Below are 27,635 nucleotides of genomic sequence, written 5' to 3' on the forward strand. Positions count from 1 at the left end.
AAACCTCCATAGGTTTCCTCCTCTGGCTAATAGCAGATAATCAGCAGTCAGCAGCACAGATGTTAGCTTCCTTGAGTCAGATGATGGATCTATCTAGGCCAGGATGGCCTGCTCTGGCTGGCAGCAACTTCCCAACCTGGTGCCCTCCAGATGTTGGACTGCAACTCCCATCATTCCCAGCCAGCATAGCCAATGGCTGTTCCAGGGTCGCTACCTAAGATAACTAGAGATGCTGGGGACTGAATCTGGGACTTTTGGAATGTACATCGTGTGTTCTACCCCTCAGCTGTGGCCCCTATGCCTGTATTCCAGGTCATTTTGGCCATGAGGGCAAGGAATTGGGTTCTCAGGATCTGGAAGATGTTATTATGTGCCACTTGCACCATGATGATGTGCTACATAGAATCCTCTGCTTTCAAGTGCCAAAAAGGGAGCCAGCCCATTCTTCTCCATGACCTCTGAGGATGAAACCAGGGAGCAGGGAATGTAGTGGTGGTTTCATATATCCCTAAATCCAATTCCTTCCCTAGGCTCTGAAGTATTAATTGGTGGCGGTATTTGGTCACTTTAGCCAAGACTTAACATATGTATGATAATAATAATAGTAGACTCCACTAACCTTACTATCAGCTAATATAACATTTCTTCTTGTTGCAATTCTGCAGCCAGGCATAGGTTCTTGGCTGTCATGTACAGCCAAGATGGCTGTGCTTTAAACTAAGGCAAACACTGATGTTCTTTGAACTGCACTATGGCAGCGTTGGGGCAAATGTTTGCTGTCTTTGTTTTCCGCTTCCCTCTTTGCCTCCAGGTCAGATGCGAAGCATAGTAATCCGAGATCGGAGCTATGCACTTTCCTTGCGTCACCTTCCATTCTTCTCTCAGCTTTACAAGGTTGAGCAGCCATACCTTGTCAGTTGTATGTATGGGTTAGCATGTCTCTTCCTCAGCTGCCTTTCAGTGATGCTGGGTGTCTACAAAATAGCAAGCAGATTCACTCTCTTTCCTACCCATAAGCCTGAGTATGCAGAACTGAGTAGGTCTTCCAAAAAACTTGAGAGATGCTGCTGAAACTCCAGATTTCATTTAATGCCCTCGTCTGGGTTGCCAGATTTCTGATCAGGAAATTTGGAGATCTATTCTGACCTCGTCTGCAGTGTATGTGGTGTGATAGAGACCGCAGTGTGGTGGCTAAAAGCCTTTACCATGAACCGGAAGGCCCATGGCTTAAAATTTTGGTTTAAATCTTGGCTCTCTGCCTTAATTTTCCTATGGGGCCTCAGATGAGTCCCTCTCAGGCTGCCAGCAGCAATCTGGGGTAGCCCTATTAGCTCACCTTGCAGGGCTGCTGTTAAGATTAGCAGAATGTTTGTGAAGCATACCACGTGCACTCTCCAGTGGTATGTCCATGTGAAATGTACTATGGATGAGGCCCCTGGCCTATAGCTTGAAGGCTAGTCTGCTAAGAAGGTATCAGTGGCTCAATGCAGACCCTTTGGCCCAAATGACCTTCAGTAGTTCCCTTCGGGGTTTGGTGTGCTTTGCACTCTTCCCTTTAGTCCAGCCAAACCCCGAATTCCTTTATGCCTCCCAGTAAGGGGCTGTGTTGTTCGCAGGGCCTGGCCAAGTGGTTTTGCTGCCTGAGGCGGAGGTGCAAACGCCCTCCTCTGCCGCAAGTCAAGATAAATAGTGGCTAAGGCCAGCCGAGTTATTTGGCACCTGAGGCAGAAAACCCCACAAACGCCTCTCTCCCTCTCCCCAACTGTAAAGCAAACAAAACCCCCAATAATAAATAACAATTTGCTGCCTTTTCACAACACCTAAAGTTTTCTGCCTGAGGCGGCTGCCTCACTCTGCCTAATGCAGCCTGCTTCCACCGGGTGCCGGCCAGATGTCTTGGGCGGCCACTCCCATGATTCCTAGCCAGGATGGCCATGGCAGGGCTGGCTAGGAATCATGGGAGTGGCCGCCCAAGACATCTGGCCGGCACCGGGTTGAAGCGGGCTGGATGGCGGGGCTGGCCTTGGCTGTTTGCTGGGTTCTTTAGCTGCGCAGAGCCCTGGTGCGCGGAGGAGGAAGGCCTCCCATCCTTTTACACGCACCCTGCGGGGATGCTCCCATCGAGCAGGGGTAGCGCAGCCAGGCCTCGGGGTGGGGGGCGGGAGCGAGCGTGGACACTCTGGCCGCGCACTCCTCCCTCCACAGGTGGCGCCACGGCACCTCAGGACACAGGAAGGCGCTCTCTTCTGCTCCTCCGCTCCTCGTGCGCATGCGTGCTGCTGTGATTTTTTTTCTTTTAAAGCACCCGGAATCGCGCATGCGCGCCGCCCGTGTAAGTGAGACGGCTCTGGTGGGTGCCTCTTCTTTCTCGCCCGACGCCCCCCCTGCCCGGCGTTCCTCCTTCCTCTCGTGTCCCCGCCCGGCCCGGGCGGATTCAGCGCGCGCCTCGCCCTGGGCCGCCGCCTCAGAGGCCGTCGCGTCCCGCCCATCCCCCACCCACCGAGCGGAGGGAGCAGCAGCACGAGCCTGATTGGGCCAATCGGCCGCCCCGCCCCCTTTCGCCCAGGGTGGGGGAGGGGAACAAAAGGCGGCGGCGGCGGCGGCGGCGGCGCGGGGGGGGGGCGATGGGGGACACCGCCGCCTGAGGTGAGGCTAGTCGTGGCTCCCCTGAGGGGCCTCCTTCGCTGCAAGGGCGCGGAGGGGGGTCTCTCTCTCTCTGTCCTGAGGGGAGTCACCATGGGGGGGGAATAGGGTCCTCCCCGTATCACAGCTTCCCCCCCCCCTGCGGGCCTTCTGGGAAAGGAGGCTTAGGGGCGCTGCTGGGGGTGGGGGAGGAGAGAAGGGTCCTTGGGGGCGTCTCCTGAGGAAAGATATGGACGCGCCTCCAGGCTTCCTCTCAATTTAGGGTAAGGGTGCCTCCCCCCTCCCCCCAGTTTCTCCTGGGAGAGCAAGAGCAGCTTGAGAGCAGTGTTGGTAGTGGAGGGACTTCGGGGGTGGGGGGAGAGGGGAAAATGGCTGTTCTGTTCCTCATGGCCAGAAAGGGGGGGCGGGGGCGGGGGCGGGGGCGGGGGCGGGGGCGGGGGCGGGGGGCCCTTGGTCAGTGTGTGTGTAGGGGGACTTGCAACATTGGCAAAATGGGGCAGGGGGCAGAGAGGAGAATGTCCCTCCCTGCAGCAGCCAGGTCCAAAATGGGTTGCTTTGCATGGGAGGGACGTGAGGAAAGGTGGCTGTGTCAGTGGTATTTAGTTTGATGGGAGATATATTTCCCCAGGTATGTGGGTTGCCCCTATATACGGGGCTGAGGAGATAGTTAAAATCCTTTAAAAATCCTTTGGGGAGACAATGGCTTAGTGGTATAGGCACCTGCTGTGTATGCAGATAGTCCCACATTCATCCACCTGCATCTCCACTTAAGAAGGATCTTAGATGGCAGGGTTGGGAAAAGATAGAGCAGCCCATAATCTTTTCAGGTCTCAGAGCCACCCTTCACCCCAGCCTGCAAGGTGGGGATCCACCTTGAATTTATCATTCTTCCTCCATCTTCCTCCTTGTCTGTCTAAGGTGACCAGATGGAAAGAAAGACAGGGGAATCTTGTCGTTATTTAGGGTGCAATCCTATGCATGTTTAGACAGAGAAGAGGCCTACAATTCCCAGCATTCCCAGGCTGGGAATGCTGGGAGTTATAGGCCTCTTCTCTGTCTAAGCATGCATAGGATTGCACACTTATTTACTTATTTCTTAAATTTCTATAATTGCTAATATGCTCCAGGTGTTTTTTTTCCATTTGAAATAATGGCATGTACCCTAATAATCACAATATGAGAGAAAAAGAGGATGAGGGAAGACGAAAATAGCCAAATTCAGCTACGGATTCTTACATAATGTTATATAATTGTTATAAAGAGCAGGTGGAATAGCCTTGAAGGGGACAAGAGGAGTCCAATGGCAGGTGTCCTCAGTCAAGATGATGGAATGGATCTCACTTTCTTATCTCTTCCTTTAGATGCAGCCAGGTTGTGTAGAAGAGAGAACTGTGGCAGCTGCCACTGTCATGCAGCTCTGAGGAAAGCTGCACCTGCTGAAATTATCTCTTCTATAAACTATTTCAGGTAAAGGGGCTTGGTTGTCTTTGCACTTGTTTCCAGGTCTGTTTCCTCTTCTCTTTCTGCTTCTCTTAAAATACATAGAAACCATAAAACAAGAGCAATAACAAGAAAAACATGGTGTACTTGTGGTGAGATTCATCTTTAGGTCAGGATATAACTCACTTCTGTGTGTCCCAATACACTAGTCTCAGCCTTCCCCAACCTGGTCCCCCCCCCAGATATGTTGGACTACAACTCCCACATGCCCCATTGGAATTATATTTCAACACATATGGCAGCCACCAGGTTGGGGAAGGCTGAACTAGTTGAAGATTAGTGCCATGGACAGTATTGGGCTAGCTGGGCAATGGTCTGGCTCAGTATAAGGTAACTTCATGAAACTTCTGTCATGTGGGATGGGAAGAAAGTTAATACGCCTAGACTCCTGCACTGTGTTTTTGGGCATCTTGACAATAAGATGCCTGGGGTTGGTCCAGCTCTGCTAAAATGCATGTAGGAAAGTGACGGGGATGTATGGTTTTGTAACTTGTGAAGGCTTAATTGCCTATCTTAGGGAGATGTTTGGTAATCCTCCTGGAAGCTGAGAGACGGGCTGTGAATTTCCAACATGTGTGTGTTTATCTTAATTTATGGATTTATACCCCGCCCTTTAGAAAGTCTCATAAAATGGCTTGCAAAAAAGTATTGTATCCTAATTAAGATGTACATTTTCCAGTAACTTTTTATTTATGTGAAAATACACCCGTCTTCAGTCCCAGCTTCTGCCAATCTAGCAGTTCGAAAGCAAGAAATTGCAAGTAGATTAATAGGTACCGCTTCGGCAGGAAAGATAACAGCGTTCCGTGCACCTCGGTGTTCAGTCATGCCGGCCACATGACCACAGAAGCGTCTTCGGACAGCGCTGGCTTTTCAGCTTAGAAATGGAGATGAGCACCACACCCTAGAGTCGGACACGACTGGTTGGGGACACCTTTACCTTTTTAATGTGTGAAGGAGCATGAGAGCTCTTACCTCTTTCTCCCTCCAGCTAATATTAACTATTAAGGTTGGCCTATGGGCTCAATGAGATGAAGTTGCTACATCTCACCTGGAAAATAGGCCCTTACTGGTTTATCCAAACAAGCCGTGTATGTTTTCTGGGCATCTATATGCACACTGGGCACACTGAGGGTATACATCTGTGTGGACAAATGGGCCCACTTAAAGCATGGGGGCACTACAGCGTTTTCACTGCAAACTGTACCTGAATTGCGTAGGGGAAAAAGTCAAGCATATGGGAGAACCAGTCCTGAGGATTACATTCGTTCAACTGTTTGATGTAGCTTGAGACTCAAGGTGGCTTATAAGCATAAAGCTCAAAAGATAACATCCTATTCTTATATTAATATTGGAGAACTTGCTTGTGCCTTGGGCCAGAGCCGGCCACAAGCCAAAATAAATGGGACATATTGGCCGTTTTTCTCTCTCTTTGTAAGCAGCTTCAGCGTTGTAACATGGAGCCCCGGCAGCCGGTGCCTTTGCTGCCTGAACAGAGTTTTGTCCGAGACGCCAAACAGAATATGGCCGAGCTCTCTCTGTGGACGGTGGTGGCCGCAATCCAAGCTGTGGAGAGAAAGGTGGATTCTCATGCCACAAGGCTGCTCAACCTGGAGCGGAGGATGATGACCAACGAGAAGAAATATGTGGACTGTGAGAATGCAGTGGTGGACTTTGGCAATCAAATGGAGTGCAAGTTGACTGCTTTGGGGACTCTGATCCAGGAGTACGGGCTGCTGCAGAGGAGACTAGAGAACATGGAGAACCTTCTGAAGAATCAGAATTTTTGGATCCTGAGACTCCCTCCAGGCTCCAAGGGGGAAACTCCCAAGGTAAGAGTGCTCAGTGTATACACTCTCGTCTTTTTTTATAGCATTGTGCAGGGTGTGAATAACTCCTCAACCTAGAAGGCGTGTGGTTGCCTCGATCATCAGGAAGGGCAACTCTTGTAAACAAGAAAGGAGTCTGTTCGTTATTTCAGGCTCTCAGTGTGCCACAAATGACTCGTTGTGGCCCAAGGTCTTGTAAAACCCGTTAAGATGAGAACCATGGTTTACACTGATGGAGATGTGATGGTAAACTTAAAGGGCGACAAAGGAAGGGGGAATTCATGCTGGGGAGAGGATGGACCATGTTGTGTCTGCACCAAACTATAGTTGCGTGTGGACAGGCAGGCTTGTAACCTTTCTGGCTTTGTTTGTAAGGCTGGCATTGTGTAACAACAGAGCCATGAGGTTTGCTAGGTCTTGATTCTTGCTGCATAATGGTTTAGATACTTGTAATATTTTTCAGAATGACAGGTGAAGCTTTTGTGTTGATTTAAATAATATTCTATACTACTGGTGATAAAACTCTATTTCCAGGATCATCTTCCCCATTTTCAGACAGATCTTGAGTTGTGATAAGTGTTAGGTTGTGTGTATGCATGAGTGTTTCCTTAGCACAGGGGTGGAGAACCTCAGACACAGGGATTCCAATTGGGTCTCTGGGGTCCCCAGATGGCCACACCCCCTTCCCCGGGCCCCACCTCCTTTCCCACAACCACTGATCATTCAATGGTTTCCCAGCTTTTGTGCAGTTTTTTTCCCCATTCTAAAAGGTTGAAATGCCTCTCCTAAAGCTAAGTTACTGTCAGGAAGAGCTTTAAGTTACAATATGCTGGCATTTTCTTTATTTCTTTGTACTTTTGGCCCCATCCCTTTTGCCTTTGGCTCCAACAATCACTGGAATGTGGCTCCTGAGAGCTTATCCAAAATTAAATTTGGCCCTCGGGCTGGAAGAGGTTCCACACCTTCACACTCTTGCCTTAGCACATCTGACATGTTTGGATGCTGTGTGATTGCAGTTGTGGAATAGTAGGGAAATACCTTATCGCCATTTTAGATTAATGAAAAAAGTATTTTCTGTTCAGCCAGAGGGATCCGCAATCTCTGGAAGCTAGGGATATCTTATGTGATTACCCTTTAAAAAGAACTTTTCTCGGGCCTTCATGGGGGAAGAGAGTGGTGCAAACAGTCCAACAGCCAGTAATAAAATGTTAACCAACAGTGTTGTTTCCTTTTGGATGAAATAAAAAGTCAGTTTTGACAAGATAGCCCTGGAGGCACATGATGAAGTAAAGGTGGCTAGGTTGGTGGCCCCAGGAAGGACTGACCTTCACATTGATTCAGACTAACCAGCCAAATCTCTGGCTGGAGGTATTAAAAGATTATTAGCTAGGAGGGTCAGATTAACTCCCTTGCTTTAATGTTGGGGGTAGGGGGAGGTTGGGGCACAAGTTTCAGCTGCTCAAGGCTGGAGGTGGATGACAAGGAATGGAGTGCCTTCAGTAAGGACCTGATGTGCTCCTGTGTCATTCCTATAATATCCAACCTGGTGCCCTCCAAATGTTTGAGACTACAGCCCCCATAAACCCCAGTCAGCATGGCAAGTGGTCAGGGATTATGGCAGTTGTAGTCCACAACGTCTGGAGAGTACCAGGTTGCCTACCCCTGGCTGATGGATCAGGCTTTGCATAGATAGGGCATCTGCTTTGGATACCCAGGTTGTTTCTCAGTTGATTGTCAAGGGAACTCTGCTTCTCCTCTCAAGATCACTGATAACAATTTGCTTATGTGTTTCACATTGTGTTTTGGCTTTTGTAGAATTTAGAAATGCTTGGCAAGGAGCAGCGTGGGGACAATAAGATGGCATTGTTTGTATTTTATTTTATTCATTGATTATGTATCTATACTGCCAAATAGCCAAAGCTCTGTAGGCGATTCACAATAACTAACACCATAAAATACAAGATGATGAAATACAATATAAAAATTTGTAAAGCATAAAAATAATAACCAAATAGAACCTAGCCACCGTGCAAATAGTTAAAATACAATACCAGATTTAAAACAGGAACTGAAACACTAAGATGCCTGGGAAAAGAAGGTCTTCACCTAGTGCTGAAAAGAGCACAGTGTACCAGGCGAGCCTCTCTGGGGAGCTCATTCCACAACCAGGGTACCACAGCAGAAAAAGCCCTTTTCTTAGTAACCACCCACCTCACTTCCTTTGTTGGGAACTCCTGGAGGAGGACCACTGAAGTTGATCTGGTGTATATGGGAGGAGATGATCCTTCAGATAACCCGGCCCCAAGCTGTTTAGAATGTTCTGAATATTAATACTGGCACTTTGAATTGGGTCCAGAAATGTCTGGCTGTCACTGCAGATGGAAAAGTACTGGCATAATATGGTCACATAGGGCAGCGAGATTTTTAACAGGGACTGGCCAATTTTGGACCAGCTGAACATTCTGGACCATTTTCAAAGGCAGCCCCACATATAACACATTACAGTAATCCAGAGGAGAGGCTATCAGAGCATGGATAACTGTAGGTAGGCTACCTCTGTCCAGATAAGGACATAGTTGGCATATCAGCCTAAGCTGATAAAAGGTGCTCTGTGCTACTGAGTCCACCTGTTCATCTAATGACAATGCTGCGAAGAACATCCCCAAACTATGAACTTGATCCTTTAGGGGGAGTGCAGCCCTCTCCAGAACAGCTTGAACATCACTTAGCTGGGCAGACGAACCACTTATTAACAGTACCTCTGTCCTGTCTGGATTGAGTCTTAGTTTATTGTTCGTGATATACCTGCCTCTGCAAGACCAGTGCCTTTTGCAAAATGCTTCCTGAATATTACCAAACACATGCCCACAACCACAAGGATAAGAAATCTTTGCTTAAAAAGTACAAACTGGGAATCCAGCTTGTGCTTCGATAACTAGGTTCCTTGTGCAGAACACAGACAGCTGATCCCTGGCAGTGGGTTATAGTAAATTGGGGCAGGCCAAGAGGCAGACCCAGGCCATGTTGCATAGGTAAGCTGTGAAACATTCAGTCCCTGCTACCCCCAGATTCTCGTTCTGTGGTTCTAGATCATTCATGGCATAGGATGTGCATAGTTGCTGGTGCAGGATCAAGATGTCTCCTGTCAAGGAAGTCTTTCTGTTCAGGGGAAGTCATGTTCTTGCCAGCACTTAAGTAGCAACTTACTGTTTTCCTAGCTAGTTGGGCTGCTGTGATTTAGGACATGATTGAGCAAGTGTCATGTGCATCTCTTGGATAGTAACTCTGATATCAGTAAATATTAGTAATATTTTTATCATTTATTTTATAAAGTGCTATCTGTGTGCTCTGAGCTTTACAGAATAAGACAGGCCTCAGCCCTGAGGAGCTTATAACATTTGACATAGGGGAATCCCCAGAGGGAGTGGGGAAGAAGATGGAGTTTGGGTAAGGTTGGCACTTCCTCTGAGGACTGCTTTTCTCTCCCCCGCCCCCACAGCTTTTGTTCAGTTTGCAGTGAGGGGATTTTGTACAGGAACTGAAACTGAGTAATCTCAAGACAAGTTATGGGAAAAGCCTCTGTCAGTTTCACACCTTCTCTCAACCCATCACATCTATTGTGTGCAGTGGATAATGGATATTGGGCTGTTTGAGCTGAAATTTGCTAAAATGTGGTAGGATTTCACTTTACACAGCTTGCTTCGATAACTCTTAAGTATTGGTCTGGAGGGGAGCACAAAGAATGGCTGGTGAGTCTGCTGGTTGGGGAGAGGATGCACAGCTTCTCAGTCCTCCTTGAGCACCCCCCCCCCCCCAGCTATAGCTGAGGACAAAGGGGCCAAGCAGTCACGTTCTGGCACTGCACAGGGTGCTGGTTTTGGAATGGAAAGGGAAACAGCTGAGCATTGGGTATCCACCCAAGAAATTTCAAGTCTGTGACTGTTGTGATTCCAGGTACCAGTGACCTTTGAAGACAACTCGGTCTACTTCTCTGAGCAGGAGTGGGGGAACCTGGATGAATGGCAGAAAGAACTTTACAAGAATGTGATGAAGAGCAACTATGAGTCATTGGTTTCACTGGGTAATGATTGAGTTTTGTTCCTTTGTTAGCAGTTCATTGATTTGCTGATGTAAATCTTAAGACTGAGTCTCCTGCTTAACATCTAGTTCAGGCTTTAGTTAAATTAATGCCTCCTCCTTTGGTGGCTCTAGGATGCCTGGGAGCTCCCTCTTGAGGCTGTTGTGCATGCTATGTTAAGACAGGATAGTTTAAGCATGGTCATTCATCCACGGCTCCTAATCCAGCTTGCCTATTCTTTGGCTTGCTTTTGTCTTCTGCTGAATGATGTGGCCACACAGTAGTTCTTGTTTGTCTGCAAAATATATAAACCACTCTACATATAAAAAAGATTCCCAAGTGATAAATAGTGAAGGAAGAAAAAAATACACAAGAATAAAAATACTTAAAATCAAGTTATATCACTCAAGCTATGGGTGGTCATTCAGGAGAAGCTTGTTTAAATAAAAATGTCATTATCAGATGTCTAAAACAAAGCAACATTGGCATCTGTTTGATATCAACTGGCAGGGAATTCCACAGAGAGGAAGCCAATACATGAAAAGCTCTACTCTGAGTGGATTCTAAATGGACCTCAGGTCTGTGCAGAACCACCAGGAGCATCTCACCCAATGAGCTCAGTAGCTGGGCAGGTTGGTAAGGGAGAAGGCGCTCTCTCAGATATCTCTTAAACAGCTTCCTGGTTTGCTGCATGATGTGCCACATACGATAGGCCACATGATGATGAGTGTTTCACTTAGGTACTGGGGAGACTAGACTGGAATGGGGTTTATAAAAGAGCTATTACTAAGCAGGGTTGGCTGTGGGCAAGTAGCTTAATACCACTATCTTACTGAGTTTTAAAGCAGGGAGGTGGCTTTATGAGGTTATTTAATAACTATACTTTATTCCAATTACTTAACACTACATATTCCATCCCAAGGGACTCCCAAAACAGTTAACAGGTGAAAAAATAATAATAACAAATTAATTAAATAAAACAATAAAATTTTACTAGTAGAGCAACCAAAAATCTCAAATGTCATAATTAAAACAATGTTGAAAAGAGGTCCAGAAGAGGTGTCATTTGACAGGATATGGGAATTTAGAAGCTGTATCCTGATTGCTTTAGGAGAAGGATGGGCAGAATTTGACCATAATGCACCTGCCAATATCTAATTCCCATGTTTCCTTTTAATACAGCGAAGCCTCAGCAAGGTGATCTGACTGGGTAGATTTTGTGGGAGATCAGTAACATATTTCTAGATGTATGGAAACTTGTAACTTTTATTTTTGTAAAATCTGAAAAGTTACCAGTAAAGATATAGTTTTAAATTATATATGCACAAACCTCAGTGGTGGTGGTGGGGTGTGTGTGAATATGGTGTTCCAGTATGCTTCATGTGGTAGGTGCCAGTACGTCTGACAACCGAGTGAACCTAAAATAGTTTACTTTGCTATAGGAAATACCAGTTCTTGCCATATGAGAACTTGTTCAAACAATGCATGCATCAGGTAAAATTATTTGTTTTAGGAATTTATATAATCCCAATATCTGGTATTTATGTATTTGGATTACCTGTCACCTATAACAAAATGTTATCAGGGCGGCTCGCACTTAAAGATTAGTAACTAGTTCCACAAAATCACTTGCTGGTAGTTTTTATTGCATCAAAAAGTAACAGCAGGATTGCTTTTGCTTCCCATGTTATGGCTTCATTCACGTTTTTGATGCCAGCCCAGGGCATCTGTTTCGTTTCCATCTCTGCTTTTTGCTCCTATGTTTGAAAAGATCTTTCTTTTCTCCCTTCCAATCCTTTTGTCAAAATACTTCTGTTCCTTCAGCACCCTCATTCAAATCTTTCCTGAACAGCCCTACTTTAACCTTAACTGTGCTTCCACTGCTTTCCCCCTGCCAGGGACCACATTTATCCAAGGTCTCTCCTCCTCCACTTTGTCCTTCCATTATAGATCATAACATAGAGGTCTATGTTCTTCAGACCATCCAGCATGCTAGTGACACTATTTAGTGACCAAATAAATGTTTAGTAGGAATAATAGGGCTGGTGCTATCTCCCTCAATCTCATTAACAAAGATATTTCCTGTTCAGTGCAACTAGTTATCTTCTTTCTCCAACAGACTATGCAATTGCTAAACCTGACCTTCTGTCCCGGATTGAGCAAGGAGAACGTCCCTGTGAGGAGGAAGAGGAAGAGGTCTCTAAGGACAGAGAGATTTCTTCAGAACCTAGCCCAGGTATGAAGCAGATGGGAAGGCTTTGACCATGCTTAACTAGAAAGGGTTGTTGAATAATGTGGATGATCCTATCTTCCTGTCTAACCTGGAGGGTGATTCTTCATCTCCTGCCTCCTTAACTTCAAAATATTCAGAAGAATTACCTTTCTTGAAGAGATCTGCCAGGATTTTCATTCATGGTGAAACTGAAGTTCATCTTGGGTGTGGGTCTTTGAGACCTGTGGAACGACAGGGCAAAGTCCATGAACAAAAGCTGGTATTTCCGCTATTGGTGTGGAATTATGTATCTAGTGTTATTGCTGTTGGAACAGAAGAGCATGAAAGACCAGCTTTGAGCACCCTTGCAATTTACAATCAAGTTAAATGGAAACAGATCTTAGTAAGTAGTTGCTGGGTGCAAAGTGTGTAGCCAAACACCCTCTCATTTATGTCTCCCAAAACAGAAGTGTTGGTTTTTAGGCCAGGCTTGGCCTCCCAGATGGAAGGAGGAGAAAATGTACAAGTTGTTGGAGACCAGGAGAAAGCTGAAGGGCGGGCAGCCCCAAGTGATCCCAGTGTTGGTGAGTGAAAGACTTCAGCAATCTGTTGGTTTGGCAGGTTCTTCAGAGTTCATGGCTAATAAGGTTCTTTCTGCAAAGGGAATGTCACATGCAGAATCCATTCGGAAAAAAATCTTGTCTGGATTTTCCTCACATGTTGGATTTTTACCATGAAAATATACTGAGCAATAATGGCAGTAGCCAAGAGAGAAATAACTCTTGCAACAGGAAGATACAAGAAAACATTTTTTAACTTGTTGAGAGTGAAATATATTTTGGCTAAAACTAAAAATACAGTTTAAATAGTTGCTCAGAAATAGGAGGAAGGACTTTATCAGTTCTTTCTCTTTTCATGTGATGCTGCAGAGTAAAAGGGGGTAGAGATGTTTGGCTCTGGTCTGCCAAGGGCCCTGTTCCTGTTGCAACATGGGAGGAGGACATTGCCTCTGAGGGAATATGCCTGCTTCTTGACAGAACATGTGCATGCTGCACCCTGCAAAGATGCTTCCTAAAATCCTGCAGAGACCCAGCTGAGAACCAGTGCATATATTGCAGCTCAAAGTGGGGGAGGCCCAAAGGTGAACTGCCTCCTAATTTGCTTGTTTGTTGAACAGACTATGGAACTGCTGAGTCCTCCTTTGGCTCCCAAGTGAAACAGGATCAAGAGGTGCACCTTGAGGGCCCTGAGGTCTCTGAGGAAGGCGAGCTGCGTATCAAGCCAAGTACGGGTGAGTTATGTGCCTGGCACTTAGATGGAGGAAGAGCAGTAGTACAGTCCAGGTTCCTGGGGTGGTAAATGAACAAGAATACCAACCCTTCAGCCACCACACTTGAGTCTGCAGGGTGGCCGAAGCAGAACCCTTCCCCACCCCCACCTCCCTGCCCTTGTTCAGTGTCACTGGCTGAGGCTGGTCTCCTCTTTCTGTTGCATTTAAGGACATCAGAAGAGACATGTTGAATCAAACGCAAGGCCTATCTAGTCCAGTATTCTGTTCACGTAGTGGCTAGCCAGCTGCCTGTGGGGAAAGCCTACTAGTAGGACATGAGCCAGTAGAACCCTCCAACTTGAATTCTCCATTCACTAGTACACTGGAGGTAATATATAGCCATCATGACTAGTAGGCATTGATAGCCTTATCCTCCCACTTTGTACTATGCATGGTTTCAAAGCCTGAACCTGGAACAAACCAAATCCTACTCATGCCCCCTTCTTGTGCCTGTTCAGGTACAGCAGCATATTCCAAGTTCAGGGCTTTACCTCCACCCAGGAAAAGGTTCTTCTGTTTTAAGACTCTATTCAAGGTATTTTATTGTAAATGATCTTGGGCCTTCTTTGGGCAAAGCAGGGTAAAATTCAAATCAAGTAAGTCACACATTGCTTCATGCGCCTTCTGCCCAAATTACAAGCTCTGTAAGACGAATTGCCACTTAACTCTATGCTGTCAATCTTTCCAGGCCCTGCTTTCCAAGGTCCTTGTACTAGAGATGCTGGGGACTGAACCTGTGGGCTCATGCAAAACATTCATTTATTGGGGAGCACCCCAATCACCCTTGACCTCAATATAATGTAAGACACTGAATACAAAGGGCTAGGGAAGAGGGCAGTACACCTAGAGATGTTGCTTCAGCCAGGTTATTGTACCCTTCGGTCATGTCCCACCAGTTTGAAGCCTTTCTATCTGTGCAGTTTGCTTCTGACTTTTCCCCCCTTTCTGCAAATTCTGTTGTAATGTTCAGATGAACTTGTGTCTTCTGTATTGCTGGCTAAAATATGCTGGGTGCTTTTCCTCTCTCCTCCTTTTGGCAACACTGTGCAATAACCATAGAAATATTTAGCTGAACCACCTAGAAGTGACGTTGCTCTCCCAACCCTCCAATGATGCGACTCCTCTGCTCATCTGTATGATCTCTCACTTGCCCAGTGGCTGCTTTCCAACTGGCTGGGTATTGTTTGGTGTGCAAACAGAAGCAAGGATGGTGGTGCCCTTGCCCTGATGTTATGGCCCAAAAAGGGATTATCTATTTTTTAAACAAAATTGGCCAGGGTTTCTCTTAGGCAGAGATATGCACGGAGGGAAGGTGACAGGAAGGGTGGCATAAGGGAGCAGGCATGCATAAGGCTGTTGGCACTCTGCTAAGTTGTGTGCTTTGGTGAGCACGTCTTATGCTAAGAAAAGCCAAGTGCTGCAATCTGAGTGAACAAATCCATGCAAATGAAAAGTGGTTTTTGTTAGCCAGGTGGGAAGGCCAAACAGAAACGCAGATACGCTGAAGCCCCTTTCCCCTGAAAGTCCTGCTCAGCCCCACTCCAGATTCAGGGATCTTGTCTGGCATCTCTGAAGCCATTTAAGGTTCACTTCCATGGTTCATATTCTAGGCCTTGTTCTAAAATGAAAATGTAAATGGGGAAGTCACTTGCTACAAGGAGACATGGCAGGCATGTCTGCTGTGCCTCATGTCAGCTGCCCTGTGGGCTACTCCAGCATTTTGAGTGTGCAACGAGTTACATGAACCTTGTCTCGCCATTCTTGCAACAACACTTTTGTTCCCATTTCACTGGTTGGGAACTGAGGCTGAGCGTGGGTGACCTGCCTTCCACTGCCAAGTATGCTGGTGGCAAAGTAGGGGCTTGAACCCAAGTATCTTGGATCCAGGTCCAACACTTTGGGCCACAACCCCAATTGTGGAGGTTCCTGAATGCTTGTCACCAGTTTGGCAGGATTGATTTTAGGATCTTTCCCCATATCCATAAATTCCAGGCCTAGGGGTGGTCTATTGCCTGCCTGCCTGCCTCTCTGCCTCCCCGCCTCTCCCCCCACCCCCATTCTGAGATACTCATATTGTTAAGGTTTAAACCCTGCCCCATGATCTCCTAGGCCTGCAGAGCAGTTTGCAGTCAAGAAAAGTGATGCATGCAAAAATAACCACAGTGTTACAATTAAAACTAATGCAAAGTGATAACTTCTCAACAAGTTTTGGCTGGCCTCATCCTGGCCCACCTGGTGCTGGGTGGGGCCACCTGTACTGCCTCCAGGCCACTGGTCAAGCAGCCTTGAGGAGGGGAAATGTGCTTGTCCTGTTTGACTAGCAAAGGACGAAGGAGAGCCAACGCCTGGGAAAGAGAAGGTGCTTTCACGAGTCGGAGGCTGATCCATTTTGTAGCGGAGGAAATCCAAGCAAGTGTGTTGCCAGTGCAGAGCTGTTCCCAGGGGGTAATGCTGGGCGCTGACAGTGCCCCCTGGCCCCTCCCTCCAGGATTGCAAAGCGACTTGGAGGGCTCTGAGGTTCTGAACATGGAGAGGGGGAGAGGCTGGTTTAGAGCCCACCTGGACAAAGAAATGGGCTGGAAAGATGAGCAGAGCTGGCTGGCGAGGCTGAGAGGAGACGCTGAGAGAGCGAGCACAAGCCCTTCATGTAAGACCACAGCTACTGCCTGTTCCCCTTTCTCACTTGTTTCTTGCTCTCGCCTAGCTGCCGTTGCTGCTAGGCGGGGGTAGATGCTAATCACATTTCCATGCTTTTTCTTTGCTCTTTCAAACTATCAGTCACTTACGTAAATACGCCCAGACCGTAGCTTTATTGAGGGTGGGGGTGGCAGGTACCCCCTTGTCCTCTGACACGAGGGTAGTTATTGCAAGAGGGGAAGTTTGGGTAAGGCTGCAGTAGTAACTGAGTAGGGGTGGGAAACATGCCTTGAATGTATATTAGAGAAAAGCAATTTTTTCCTCAGTCCAAGCCCTCTAACCTACTAGGTCAAGGAGACTCGGGGCTCAAGGGGAAGAAGGGAAGGGAGGCCTTCTGTGGTGAAGTGTGCGTACTGTTTCAGCACGAGCGCTATTCACAGTGAATGACATTTAGCATTGAAAGCAAGACATAATGGGCCTCGTCAGCCCCCAGATCTGGGCTCTTTATTGAATCTAGGTAAGAAAGCCAGGGTCAGGAAGGCTTCCTTTACACCCAAACTTGCACAGTCAGACTGCGCCAAGCAAAGAGTCATCTCATGGCTCCTTGGTACTTCAGTCCTGACCAAGGAAGGGGGGGGGAAGAGAGAGAGAGAGAGTCTCTGTCCTCGTGGTGCAGGGCAGAGTGGCTGTGCTGGTCAAGGCCGCCTTGTGCAGTGGTCAGGCAGGAGTGCGGTGCTTGCTGTGCAAAGTGGGCCTCCCCACAGCCTCTCTGGCTCATGCCCCTGGCTCTCAGGAGGTCAGCAGTGCAATGTGGTCCTTTAACAGCTGTTTCTAAATGGCCATCTGGACTCGGGGGCAGTGGGGCATCTTCTAGTTCTTTTCTGGTTTACTTTGGAGAAGCATGCATACACATTTCTACTTTAAATCCACCAGGTGACGGGCTCGCCTTCAAAGCAGAAGTCCTGCAGGCTCAGAGAGCACTGTGTGAAAGCTTGGGACTCCAGTGCACAGATGAAGCCGTCCTCCACAGTTCCCACCCAGGAGCCTCCCTTGGGAGTCGGTATAGTGCTCTCATGCACCAACGCAGGCACTCAGAGTGCCAACTGGATGAGGCTGTTCCCAGCGAGGGAGGCTTTAGCAGCAGTGGTCCTGTAGTGGCATACCAGCGCGACCGCCCTGGTGATAAACTGTTTGTGTGCCCCGAATGTGGGAAAAGCTTCCGGCTTCAGAAGAGCCTCTTGATCCACCAGCAGAGCCATGCTGCGGGGGGAGGCTACAGGCCTCAGTGTGAGAAAAGCTTCACCTACAAACAGCAGTTCACCCTTCATCAGCGCATCCACACTGGTGGAGGAGCATACACTTCCGTGGCGTGTGAGGAAACCTTCAAGCAGAGTCACAACCTTAAATCTCTTCCTCGGGTGCCGGCGGGAGACAAGCCATACGGCAGCACCAAGTGCGTGAAAACCTTCAACCTCAAGTCTTCCTACCGGCAGCACCCGAAGAGCCATGGGCGGGAGCGGCCCTACAAGTGCAGCCGGTGCCCCGAGAGCTTCTCCCAGAAGAAAAGCCTGGTCACCCACCAGCGGCTGCATTCTGGGCGGGGCAGCAGTTCTCTGGCATGTCTGTACTGTGGCAAGAACTTCAGCCACCCCTCAGACCTGGTCAGGCATCAGCGCATCCACACGGGGGAGAGGCCCTACCGATGCGGGGAGTGCGACAAAAGCTTCACTCAAAAGCAGCACCTCCTGCAGCACCAGAAGATCCATCTGCGGGAGCAAAACCGGCTGATGGGCACAGCAGTCCGGGAGGCCCTGCTTGATGCCATCTTCATCTAGCACCCCCCCCCCCCCGCAGTGTTCCCCCCGGGGGGTGGGGTGGGGAGGGGAGGGGAGGGGAGGGCAAGGCAAGCTAGACTGTTACCTCAGAAATGGACCCTCAGGGCGTTGAGGGAGCCTCTCTGGAGTCTCCCTCCTAGCCAGGAGGTCAGGGCCCTGTAGACTCTGGTACTTGATAGCAATTTGATTTTTTTTTAAGGGTGTCTAGAGATTGTTCAGAGTTGCTAAAACAATGGAGTGGGTAGTAACAAAACACTTCTGGGATTGTCCTTTTTCTGTCTTGTTTGGAGTGTACAATACTGTAGCTGTCCCTTCCCAGTGTAGCCCCCATTATCAGAATATTTTCACTTCAAAATACTCAAGACAGATGACTGTAGGTCCAGAGATGGTGCACCCCTTCACCTTTCTGTAAAGACAGATTTGTCAAAATGGAACACTTTTATATCTATTTTCTGGAATTTTTTTGTTCTGTGGAAACTGAAAAAATAAACTAGAGATGTGAAAAAATAGCTGTGTGTTCTGATTAATTTTTCTGTAGAAATAGAAACTTCTGGGCGCACGTGTGTATGAAATGTTTAATTACATATAGGGATGGCAAAATGATTTCAGCTTTTTAATGCTGTTAAGAAAAGGTTCTCTACTCGATATTCAAGTACTTAGAAGTAACAATGTGCTTGATACAGAATGGAAGACAATGAGGCCTGCTCAAAGACTTCCAATCTAAGTAAAAGTGAGGCAGAATGGAGGACCATCTCGGTTTTAGCCAGGCAGTCTTTCTGCCACTTGCATCTGCCTTTCTGGAGAAGCAGCAGGAAAGTTTAAAATTCAGATGTTCCCCAGAGCACCCTTCCAGAATATCTTTGACACCTGGCCTGTAGAATGCTTTTGAATTTCTCCAATAGCTCTGATACATATGTTGGAAAATGCTCTGCGAACATACTTTTACAAATTAATACTCCACAACTATTGAAAACAAGGCTGTAAGCTCTTCAAAGCTGAAACCATTGACACCGGCCTTTTTAAAGCACTAGCACTAGACTTTTTTAAAATTGAAAATCATTCCTGGAGAGGTTTGGTGAGTGCTGCCCCCGCCCCATAGATGTCAGTCCCCTTTCAAGGGCAGCACTGTCTATTGCAGCCTTCCCCAATCTGGTGCCCTCCAGATGTGTTGGGCTGCAACTCACATCATCCCCAGCTACCATGCACATTGGATGTGTTGGCTATGGATGATGGGAGTTATAGTCCAACACATCTGGAAGGCACCAAGTTGGGGAAGCCTGGTCTACTGTGTAGTCTGCAGCACTGATACAGAACCAGCCCACACCATACCTGGATAGATGCATTAAAGGTCCCGTTGTGTGTTTGTGGAGAATGTGGACTTATTTATAGGAACATATAGCACCTTTTGACTCCCAAGGCAGGTCCCCAACAAGAAGAACAGACTCTTAAGAGAAGTAGACCATAAGCTAAGTTTGTTGTTGTTGTTCAGTCATGTCTGACTCTTCGTGACCCTATGGCCCATAGCAGGCCAGGCCTTCCTGTCCTGCACTCTCTCCCGGAGTGTGCTCAAGTCCATGTTCATTGCATCGGTGATGCTATCTAGCCATCTCATCCTCTGCCGTTCCCTTCTCCTTTTGCCTTCAGTCTTTCCCAGCATCAGGGTCTTTACCAGAGAGTTTTCTCTTCACATTAGGTGGCCAAAATATTGGAGCTTCAGCTTCAGTATCTGTCCTTCCAATGAGCACTCAGGGTTGATTTCCTTTAGGATGGACTGATTTGACCTCCTTGCAGTCCAGGGGAATCGTAAGAGTCTTCTCCAGCACCACACTTCGAAAGCATCAATTCTTCGGCGCTCAGCATTCCTTATAGTCCAGCTCTCACAGCCATATATTACTACTGGGAAAACCATAGCTTTGATTAGACGGACCTTTGTCGGCAAGGTGATGTCTCTCCTTCTTACTATGCTGTCTAGGTTTGCCAGAGCTTTCCTCCCAAGGAGCAAGTGTCTTTTAATTTCATGGCTACAGTCACCGTCTGCGGTGATCTTGGAGCCCAAGAAAGTAAAATCTGTCACTGCTTCCATTTCTTCCCCTTCTATATGCCAGGAAGTGATGGGGCCAGATGCCATGATCTTCATTTTTTTAATGTTGAGTTTCAGACCAGCTTTTGCACTCTCCAGTTTCACCTTCAACAAGAGGCTCTTGAGATCCTCTTCGCTTTCTGCCTTTAGGGTGGTATCGTCTGCGTATCTGAGGTTGTTGATCATTGTCCCGGCAATCTTAATTCTGACCTGTGATTCATCCAACCCGGCGTTTCTCATGATGTACTCTGCATATAAGTTAAATAAGCAGGGCGACAATATACGGCCTTGTCGTACTCCTTTCCCAAGTTTGAACCACTCGGTTGTTCCATGTCTGGTTCTTACTGTTGCTTCTTGACCCTCGTACAGGTTTCTCAGGAGACAGGTAAGGTGGTCTGCTACTCCCATCTCTTGAAGAATTTGCTAGTTTGTTGTGATCCACACAATCAAAGGCTTTAGCGTAGTCAGTGAAGCAGAAAGAGACGTTTCTCTGGAATTCGCTTGCTTTCTCCATGATCCAGTGAATGTTGGCGATTTGATCTCTAGTTCCTCTGCCTCTTCGGAACCCAGCTTGTACTTCCGGTAGTTCTCGGTTCACATACTGCTGAAGCCTAGCTTGTAGGATTTTGAGCATCGCCTTGCTGGCATGTGAAATGAGTGCAGTTGTATGGTAATTTGAACACTCTTTGGCGTTGCCCTTCTTTGGAATTGGAATGTAAACTGACCTTTTCCAGTCTTGCGGCCATTGTTGAGTGTTCCAAATGTGTTGGCATATTGAATGCAGCACTTTAACAGCATCATCTTTTAGGATTTTAAATAGCTCAGCTGGAAGACTGTCATCTCCGCTAGCTTTGTTGTTAGTAATGCTTCCTAAGGCCCACTTGACTTCACTCTCGAGGATGTCCGGTTCAAGTTCAGTGACCGCACTATCATGGCTATCAGGGACATTCAGATCTTTCCTGTATAGTTCTTCTGTGTGTTCTTTCCAACATTCGCTGCATCATGGAGAAAGCAAGAGAATTCCAGAAAAACGTCTATTTCTGCTTCATTGACTACGCTAAAGCCTTTGATTGTGTGGATCACAACAAACTGTGGCAAATTCTTAAAGTGATGGGAGGACCAGACCACCTTACCTGTCTCCTGAGAAACCTGTACGAGGGTCAAGAAGCAACAGTAAGAACCAGACATGGAACAACCGAGTGGTTCAAACTTGGGAAAGGAGTACGACAAGGCTGCATATTGTCACCCTGCTTATTTAACTTATATGCAGAGTACATCATGAGAAACGCCGGGTTGGATGAATCACAGGTCGGAATTAAGATTGCCGGGAGAATTATCAACAACCTCCGATATGCAGACGATACCACCCTAATGGCAGAAAGCGAAGAGGATCTCAAGAGCCTCTTGTTGAGGGTGAAAGAGGAGAGTGCAAAAGCTGGTTTGAAACTCAACATTAAAAAAACGAAGATCATGGCATCTGGCCCCATCACTTCCTGGCATATAGAAGGGGAAGAAATGGAAGCAGTGACAGATTTTACTTTCTTGGGCTCCAAGATCACCGCAGACGGTGACTGTAGCCATGAAATTAAAAGACGCTTGCTCCTTGGGAGGAAAGCTCTGGCAAACCTAGACAGCATAGTAAGAAGGAGAGACATCACCTTGCCGACAAAGGTCCGTCTAATCAAAGCTATGGTTTTCCCAGTAGTAATATATGGCTGTGAGAGCTGGACTATAAGGAATGCTGAGCGCCGAAGAATTGATGCTTTCGAAGTGTGGTGCTGGAGAAGACTCTTACGATTCCCCTGGACTGCAAGGAGGTCAAATCAGTCCATCCTAAAGGAAATCAACCCTGAGTGCTCATTGGAAGGACAGATACTGAAGCTGAAGCTCCAATATTTTGGCCACCTAATGTGAAGAGAAAACTCTCTGGTAAAGACCCTGATGCTGGGAAAGACTGAAGGCAAAAGGAGAAGGGGACGACAGAGGATGAGATGGCTAGATAGCATCACCGATGCAATGAATATGAACTTGAGCACAGTCCGGGAGAAAGCGCAGGACAGGAAGGCCTGGCGTGCTATGGTCCATGGGGTCACTAAGAGTCAGACACGACTGAACGACTGAACAACAACAATAATATGGATGTGTACGCTGTGTCGCCACCAAACTTTGAACTTGAGAATCTTGGCTTTTGTTTTAATTTCGAAAAGTATTCTAGTCCTCGTGGGTGTGGAACAAAGTTTTGAAGTGGTGGCAGAGTCTGGAGAAGGCTGAAAGAGAAGGGAACCAAGAAGTGCTCCATGGGGGCAGGAGGGGTGGGGCTTTGATGTCCTATACAGTTTTGTTTTTAATGGCTACTCCCTTTTCTACCTTCCTCCGCTCTGTCTACTTATCCAATCTCTGGCTGTGTCCTTTGACCTCCCAATCCTTGCCACAAATTGTCAATACTATAGACACCTAACCTTTGGCAGCCAACCCTGTAAATTTACCTCCTTTTTATAATTGCTGTTCTTGTCTACCACTCTTTTATGTGAATAACATTTCCCGCCCACACATCTACTTGCACATAGTTGACAAAGATGTATCTTGGAACAGGGTGCAGATTTTCCAGCAATCCTCCTTCCTCCCCACCCACCCCGCCCCCTCCACCAACAGTAGAATTCTCCACCAATAGTTCTAAAAGAGAAAACGTTAAGTTCGGTGTGCATCATTTTGTGGTTATTTTGAATCTCGTCTACCATTCTCCTGCCCAGGCATCCAGGCTGGAGGGATCCTGTTGGATTTCGCCATCCCAAATAACTTGGGTGTCATCTGCAAATGTATCAGCTTAACAATTCACCCTTCACTCCAGGTTGCTTATGAATGAGCTGAAGTCAGACAAAAGTGGAGAACATTCAAAATTGCACAGTGAAAAGGAGAGACACAGTCTCAGGAAGTAAAAAAAATAGAGTTTTGGGGGGCTACGCCAAGGACTGAAACTCTGTTTTGTACATCCTTGGACTTTGTCTTACCTTATGAATGAGCTACACATGTTAATTTAAGACAGAGGTATTGAACCTCTTTCAGCCTGAGGGCCAAATTCAATATCTTATAAGCTCTTGGGGGCTGCATTCCAGTGATGGGCAAGGCAGAAGGCAAAAAGGGGCAGGACCCAAAATACCAGCATCGTTTAGCTTCAAGCTCTTATCGCCAGTAACAAACCTTCAGAAGAGGCATTTCAACTTTTCAGAATGGGATAAAAAATGTGCAGAAGCCAGGAAACCACTAAATGATCAGTGGCTAGGGGGAAGGGGCGTGGCCATCTGAGGAACTCCCAGGGGGCCAGATTTGGCCTGTAAGCCTGAGGTTCTGCATCTAATAAAGCAAATAATGTTCCCCAATCTGTTTCTTCATAGATGGTGCCCTTTCCAGCTTTCCCTTCCTGTTCACGCTAATGATAAGAACAAATGTTAAGTGTTTCAGGGGTCAGGGAGAGTTGGCAGAAAAATTCCAGCACAGAATCTGACCCAGTCTAGCAGGGGCTGGCTGGATTTCCTCTTATTATCACAAGCGTTAACTTAGAATTGCTTGAAGATATCTGACATATGTGTTAGACATCCAGGTTTACATATCCCAGGGTCCAGATGTCTTTGTGGCAGCAACTGTACACAAATTAGGTCCTACAAAGACATCCTAATTATTAGGATATGGTCCTTTGTGCAGAATCTGGCAGCTGAGAAAAGAAGTCAAATTTCTAGGTCTCATGGCTGTGGTTAAAAACTACAGATAGGTGGGCAGTTCTGCTCACACCATGGATCTGGCATATTTGCAAGTGTAATTTGGGGTAATTGGGTTCAGGTCAGCAATGGAGAAGTTGAACTTTTAAAAAGGGAAAAAAGAAAATGCAAGTTTCTCACCTGTATGATTGAGGAGTTGAGCTTGCAAATGTCTCGACGAGGCCTGACAAGTTCTTGGATGCTGAGGAACAACTCCCTGGGACTTCATCCTGGAAACCTCAAATTTTGTAAACATGCAAATTGGTACTGAGATGCAATTTAGCTGGCCTGAGACATGTAATGCAAAATGTTAGCCTGCTCCCCTCACCTGACCCCAATGTTTCTGTGCCAGGGCCCCATGATCATAGATTAAAGGTTTTCTGTTGTATTTCAGAACTGGATTCATTTTGCGTTACTTATGGGGCTCTATTTCAGGTTTTAGTGATAGAACAGGACAAGGTTCAAAGGCCTACTCTTGGATATAATTGGGAATACATGGCTAACAAGTTGTGCATTTTTAGAGCGTTTGTTGTGGTCACTTCTTAAATATCTCATAGTAACCAGAGTTTTCTGAAGAATGTTTATTTCTCTTGAATAATCTCTAAATGGCACTTCCTCTGGGCATGATGTTCACTGCCTCCATTCCCATATGTCAGGCTTCCCCAACCTGGAGCCTTCCAGATGTGTTGGACTGCAACACCCAGCATGCTGCAGCCAGTGTGGCCATTTGGGCCCTTGGAAAACCTCAGACAGATCCTGATTATCTATGATGGCAGCTCCATTCTATCTTGGTTTCTTCTTTGGCCTTCCCCAAATCTCCGCAGGCACCCTTGTTCCATTCGTTTAGCTAGGAACACACCAGGGCTGGGAATGCCTGGGAGACAGCCTCCTCATTGTGAAATGTGCAGGGCGAAAGGCAGACTTTCATCAGTGGTAGACTGGTCATATGAGAACAGCCTTCCTCAACCTGATGCCCACTAGATGGATTGGAATCCCATTCCTAGCACGCACACAGACACCCAGCCAGTCATGTTGGCTGGGGGGTATGTGTGCTGGGAATGGGTGTCCAACCCATCTAGAGGAAGGCTGCCCTGTGTGGATGGGAGCAAACAGTGATGTGAATACGGGGTTCTCAGTGTCTTTTTTTATCCCCCCCCCCCCCCCCCGCAGCCTTCCCAATGGACAAGGAGTTGATGAAAACCAAGCAAGAGCGGGATCCCCAACCCCTCGAGTCATGGATGCCGACAGAACCATCTGGGGAGAGCACCCTTCAGGGCAAAGCTTCCCTTTGCCCTGAAATGTGGCTGGGCAGCCCTCCCGGAGAGATGAGGAGGTTCAGTCCTGTCGAAGCCAGCCTGGCTGAGTGGCAGAAGCATGGGGAAGCAAGGCCATACGCCTGCCCAGATTGCGGGCAGAGCTTTGGCTTCCACGTCGGTCTGCAAGAGCATCGGCAGAGCCACGGCAGCCTCTCCTCTCCAGGGTATCACCTCTCCTCTCCCCCAAGAAGCAAGAGCCTCCTGGCACACACACTCGGTTGCCAGCCACAGGAAGAGGGGAACGGGGGGCTCCCTCCTGTCCAGGCAGGGGAGAAGGGATGGTCTTGTCCCTGGTGCCAGCAGTGCTTCCGACTCCGGGTCAACCTCCTGATCCACCAGAGCAGCCACCTGGAGGCAGCCGCCCAGCTGAGCAGCAAGGACCGGCTGGCGTGCCGCTTTTGCCCCCGGCGTTTCGGCCGCTCCGACCACTTGCTGCGCCACCAGATGAGCCACACGGGCGCCCGTCCCTACCAGTGCCCAGCCTGCGAGAAGAGCTTCACGGACAAGAGCAAGCTAACCAACCACTACCGCACCCACACGGGCGAGCGCCCCTTCTGCTGCTCAGCCTGCGGCAAGCACTTCATCCGGCGGCACCACCTGGTCAAGCACCAGCGCACCCACACCCGCGAGCGGCCCCACCAGTGCCCCATCTGCCCGAAGAGCTTCATGCAGAAGCACCACCTCCAGAAGCACGTCCGCACTCACACGGGCGAGAAGCCCTACCAGTGCAGCCGCTGTCCCAAGGCCTTCTCCTGTAGGCAGCGCCTCCTGCAGCACTCCTGCGCGTCAGCCCAGGGGGGAGCAGTGGAGGCTGCAGGCGGAGGAGCAGGCCCTGCCCTCTGACCAGGAGATCTTCTTCCCCTTCCTTTGAAAGGTCGATCTACCTCCTCACCCTTTGCGAGTCAGATGCGCTGCCTCCAAGTCCCTTTTCGTCGGGGCCATTTCGCTCTGGAAGTGTTGCAGAAAGCAAAACTGTCCTTGTGACCCAGGTGTTTAACTCCCCTCGCAGAACCCCAGCTTCTCTGCAAATCCAGCCGTGCTGAGCAAGTTGCAGAGCCTGAGCTGCTCTGGTAAGGTGGAGCCTCTTGCCAAACACTGGCTCCTCTGCAGGTTAATGTTAAATGAACCAGGTACAATTTGTTGGTGGTCAGTAGTAAACCAATACAGTGTGGGACTTCCAACAAACCAGCTGAATGAAGATTTTGGTCAACTGTCTAGCCTTGAAATATGACACTGGAAGGGTCTTAATGGTGCTTTTAACATGTGTTTAGGGAAGTGTTGTGAATGAATGTAAGTATTAAGAAACCTTAGAGGTTGCCACTGACTTTGTGTTTTGCTTTTATTTTACATAGCCCCAAGGAATATGGTATTAGAACTAAATAAGGTCGTGGCAACTCTTAATCTAATTTTGGAGGCTTTCAATGTTGGGCCAGGAGTAGTAGTTGATGGGGAGGGTGGGGATTAGATTAGTAGGATTTTTTTTTTAAATGTAAGAAGGTGGAAACGTAAGTGATGTATGCCTTGTTACTTTGCCCTGCCTATGAGGGATATTTAAATTGTCTGCAGAGTTGAATTCTGTTTTGCCTCATGCAATCTGATTCTATGCATGTCTGCTCAGGAGTAAGGCTCACTGAGTTTAATGGGACCCAGTTCCTAGTAAATATGGCTAGGATTTACAGCCTTGGTCTGATCACCGCTGGATTGGCTGTGCCAGATCTGGAGTCCAGCAACGTCCCTTTCTCTCATTTAGATGTACAAAAGGTCCAGCATGCATATTGCACTGTGCATTATAATTTCCACAATGCTTTTGCTGAGCTGTTTGCTTTGGAGGCCCTGCTGCAAAGCTGGAACCAAGATGGGCACCTACTGAGGGAGGCCGCTGCGCATGACCTGAGATCCTTCAACACACGATGGGGCTAGAACGGCATCTTCCATGGAACACTACAGTTGGGACTGTTTGGGAGTTAGTTTGGTCTATTTTTTAAATCCATTTTTTTTAAAGTTCTTTCTGCTTTTCTGATTTGTTTGCTTCTATTGGGGGATGAGTGGACGTTCTGTTTGGGGATGTAGGGTTTTTGTTTTGTGTCTTGGTTTTATTTTCCTTTAAAAAAAAATTTAATACTGCTATAACAGGTTGTTTGGGAGGAAAGGCACCCATTGGGAAGGGAGAGTGGGAGGTAATCTATGTATTTTAGATCATGTTGTCGTTTTTCTCTCTCCTCGTGTTCTGTTCACTGTTCCATGTTCCCCTTTTTAATTATTATGAGCTTGTGAGAAGGAGAACTATTCTTCTCACCCGCCCCCTTGTACCTGTACAGGATTGCTACTCACCCTGGCCTCTTGGTAGGGGGCAGGCTATTAACTGAAATAAATGCCATCTGCACAGACGTGAGGGGAGCCTGCGAGTGTGTGTGAGTGAGGAG

General features: G+C 47.5%; 2 protein-coding genes across 19 annotated transcripts in view; both read left to right on the top strand.

Annotated features, from left to right (window-relative positions):
• Nucleotides 1-4,087, top strand: part of LOC146345314 (zinc finger protein 777-like) — a 19,310-nt gene extending 15,223 nt beyond the window's left edge. For all 15 annotated transcript variants that reach the window (XM_084859630.1, XM_084859631.1, XM_084859632.1 and 12 more), the window contains one exon: nt 4,005-4,087. The gene's annotated coding sequence lies outside the window, so the exon portion shown is untranslated. The remainder of the gene's footprint in view (nt 1-4,004) is intronic.
• LOC146345315 (zinc finger protein 212-like) lies at nt 2,327-27,602 on the top strand. Of its 4 annotated transcripts, none has more exons than XM_084859647.1 (9): nt 2,327-2,906; nt 4,005-4,110; nt 5,586-5,975; nt 9,927-10,053; nt 12,170-12,286; nt 12,730-12,846; nt 13,440-13,553; nt 16,081-16,239; nt 17,163-19,537. In XM_084859647.1, the coding sequence occupies exons 3-9, from the start codon at nt 5,601-5,603 to the stop codon at nt 18,062-18,064; spliced, it is 1,911 nt and encodes a 636-aa protein (XP_084715773.1). In that variant the 5' UTR covers nt 2,327-2,906; nt 4,005-4,110; nt 5,586-5,600; the 3' UTR covers nt 18,065-19,537. The 4 variants fall into 4 exon arrangements, with proteins under 4 accessions (XP_084715773.1, XP_084715772.1, XP_084715774.1 ...); XM_084859646.1 differs by having other exon boundaries at nt 2,327-2,646; XM_084859648.1 differs by lacking the exons at nt 16,081-16,239; nt 17,163-19,537 and adding an exon at nt 25,067-27,602 and having other exon boundaries at nt 2,327-2,646.
• Nucleotides 27,603-27,635: the final 33 nt, after the last annotated feature.

Source organism: Heloderma suspectum, chromosome 5 (assembly GCF_057233095.1).
Source record: "Heloderma suspectum isolate Gila_16-S chromosome 5, 16-S_ref, whole genome shotgun sequence".
Lineage (NCBI taxonomy): Eukaryota > Metazoa > Chordata > Lepidosauria > Squamata > Helodermatidae > Heloderma > Heloderma suspectum.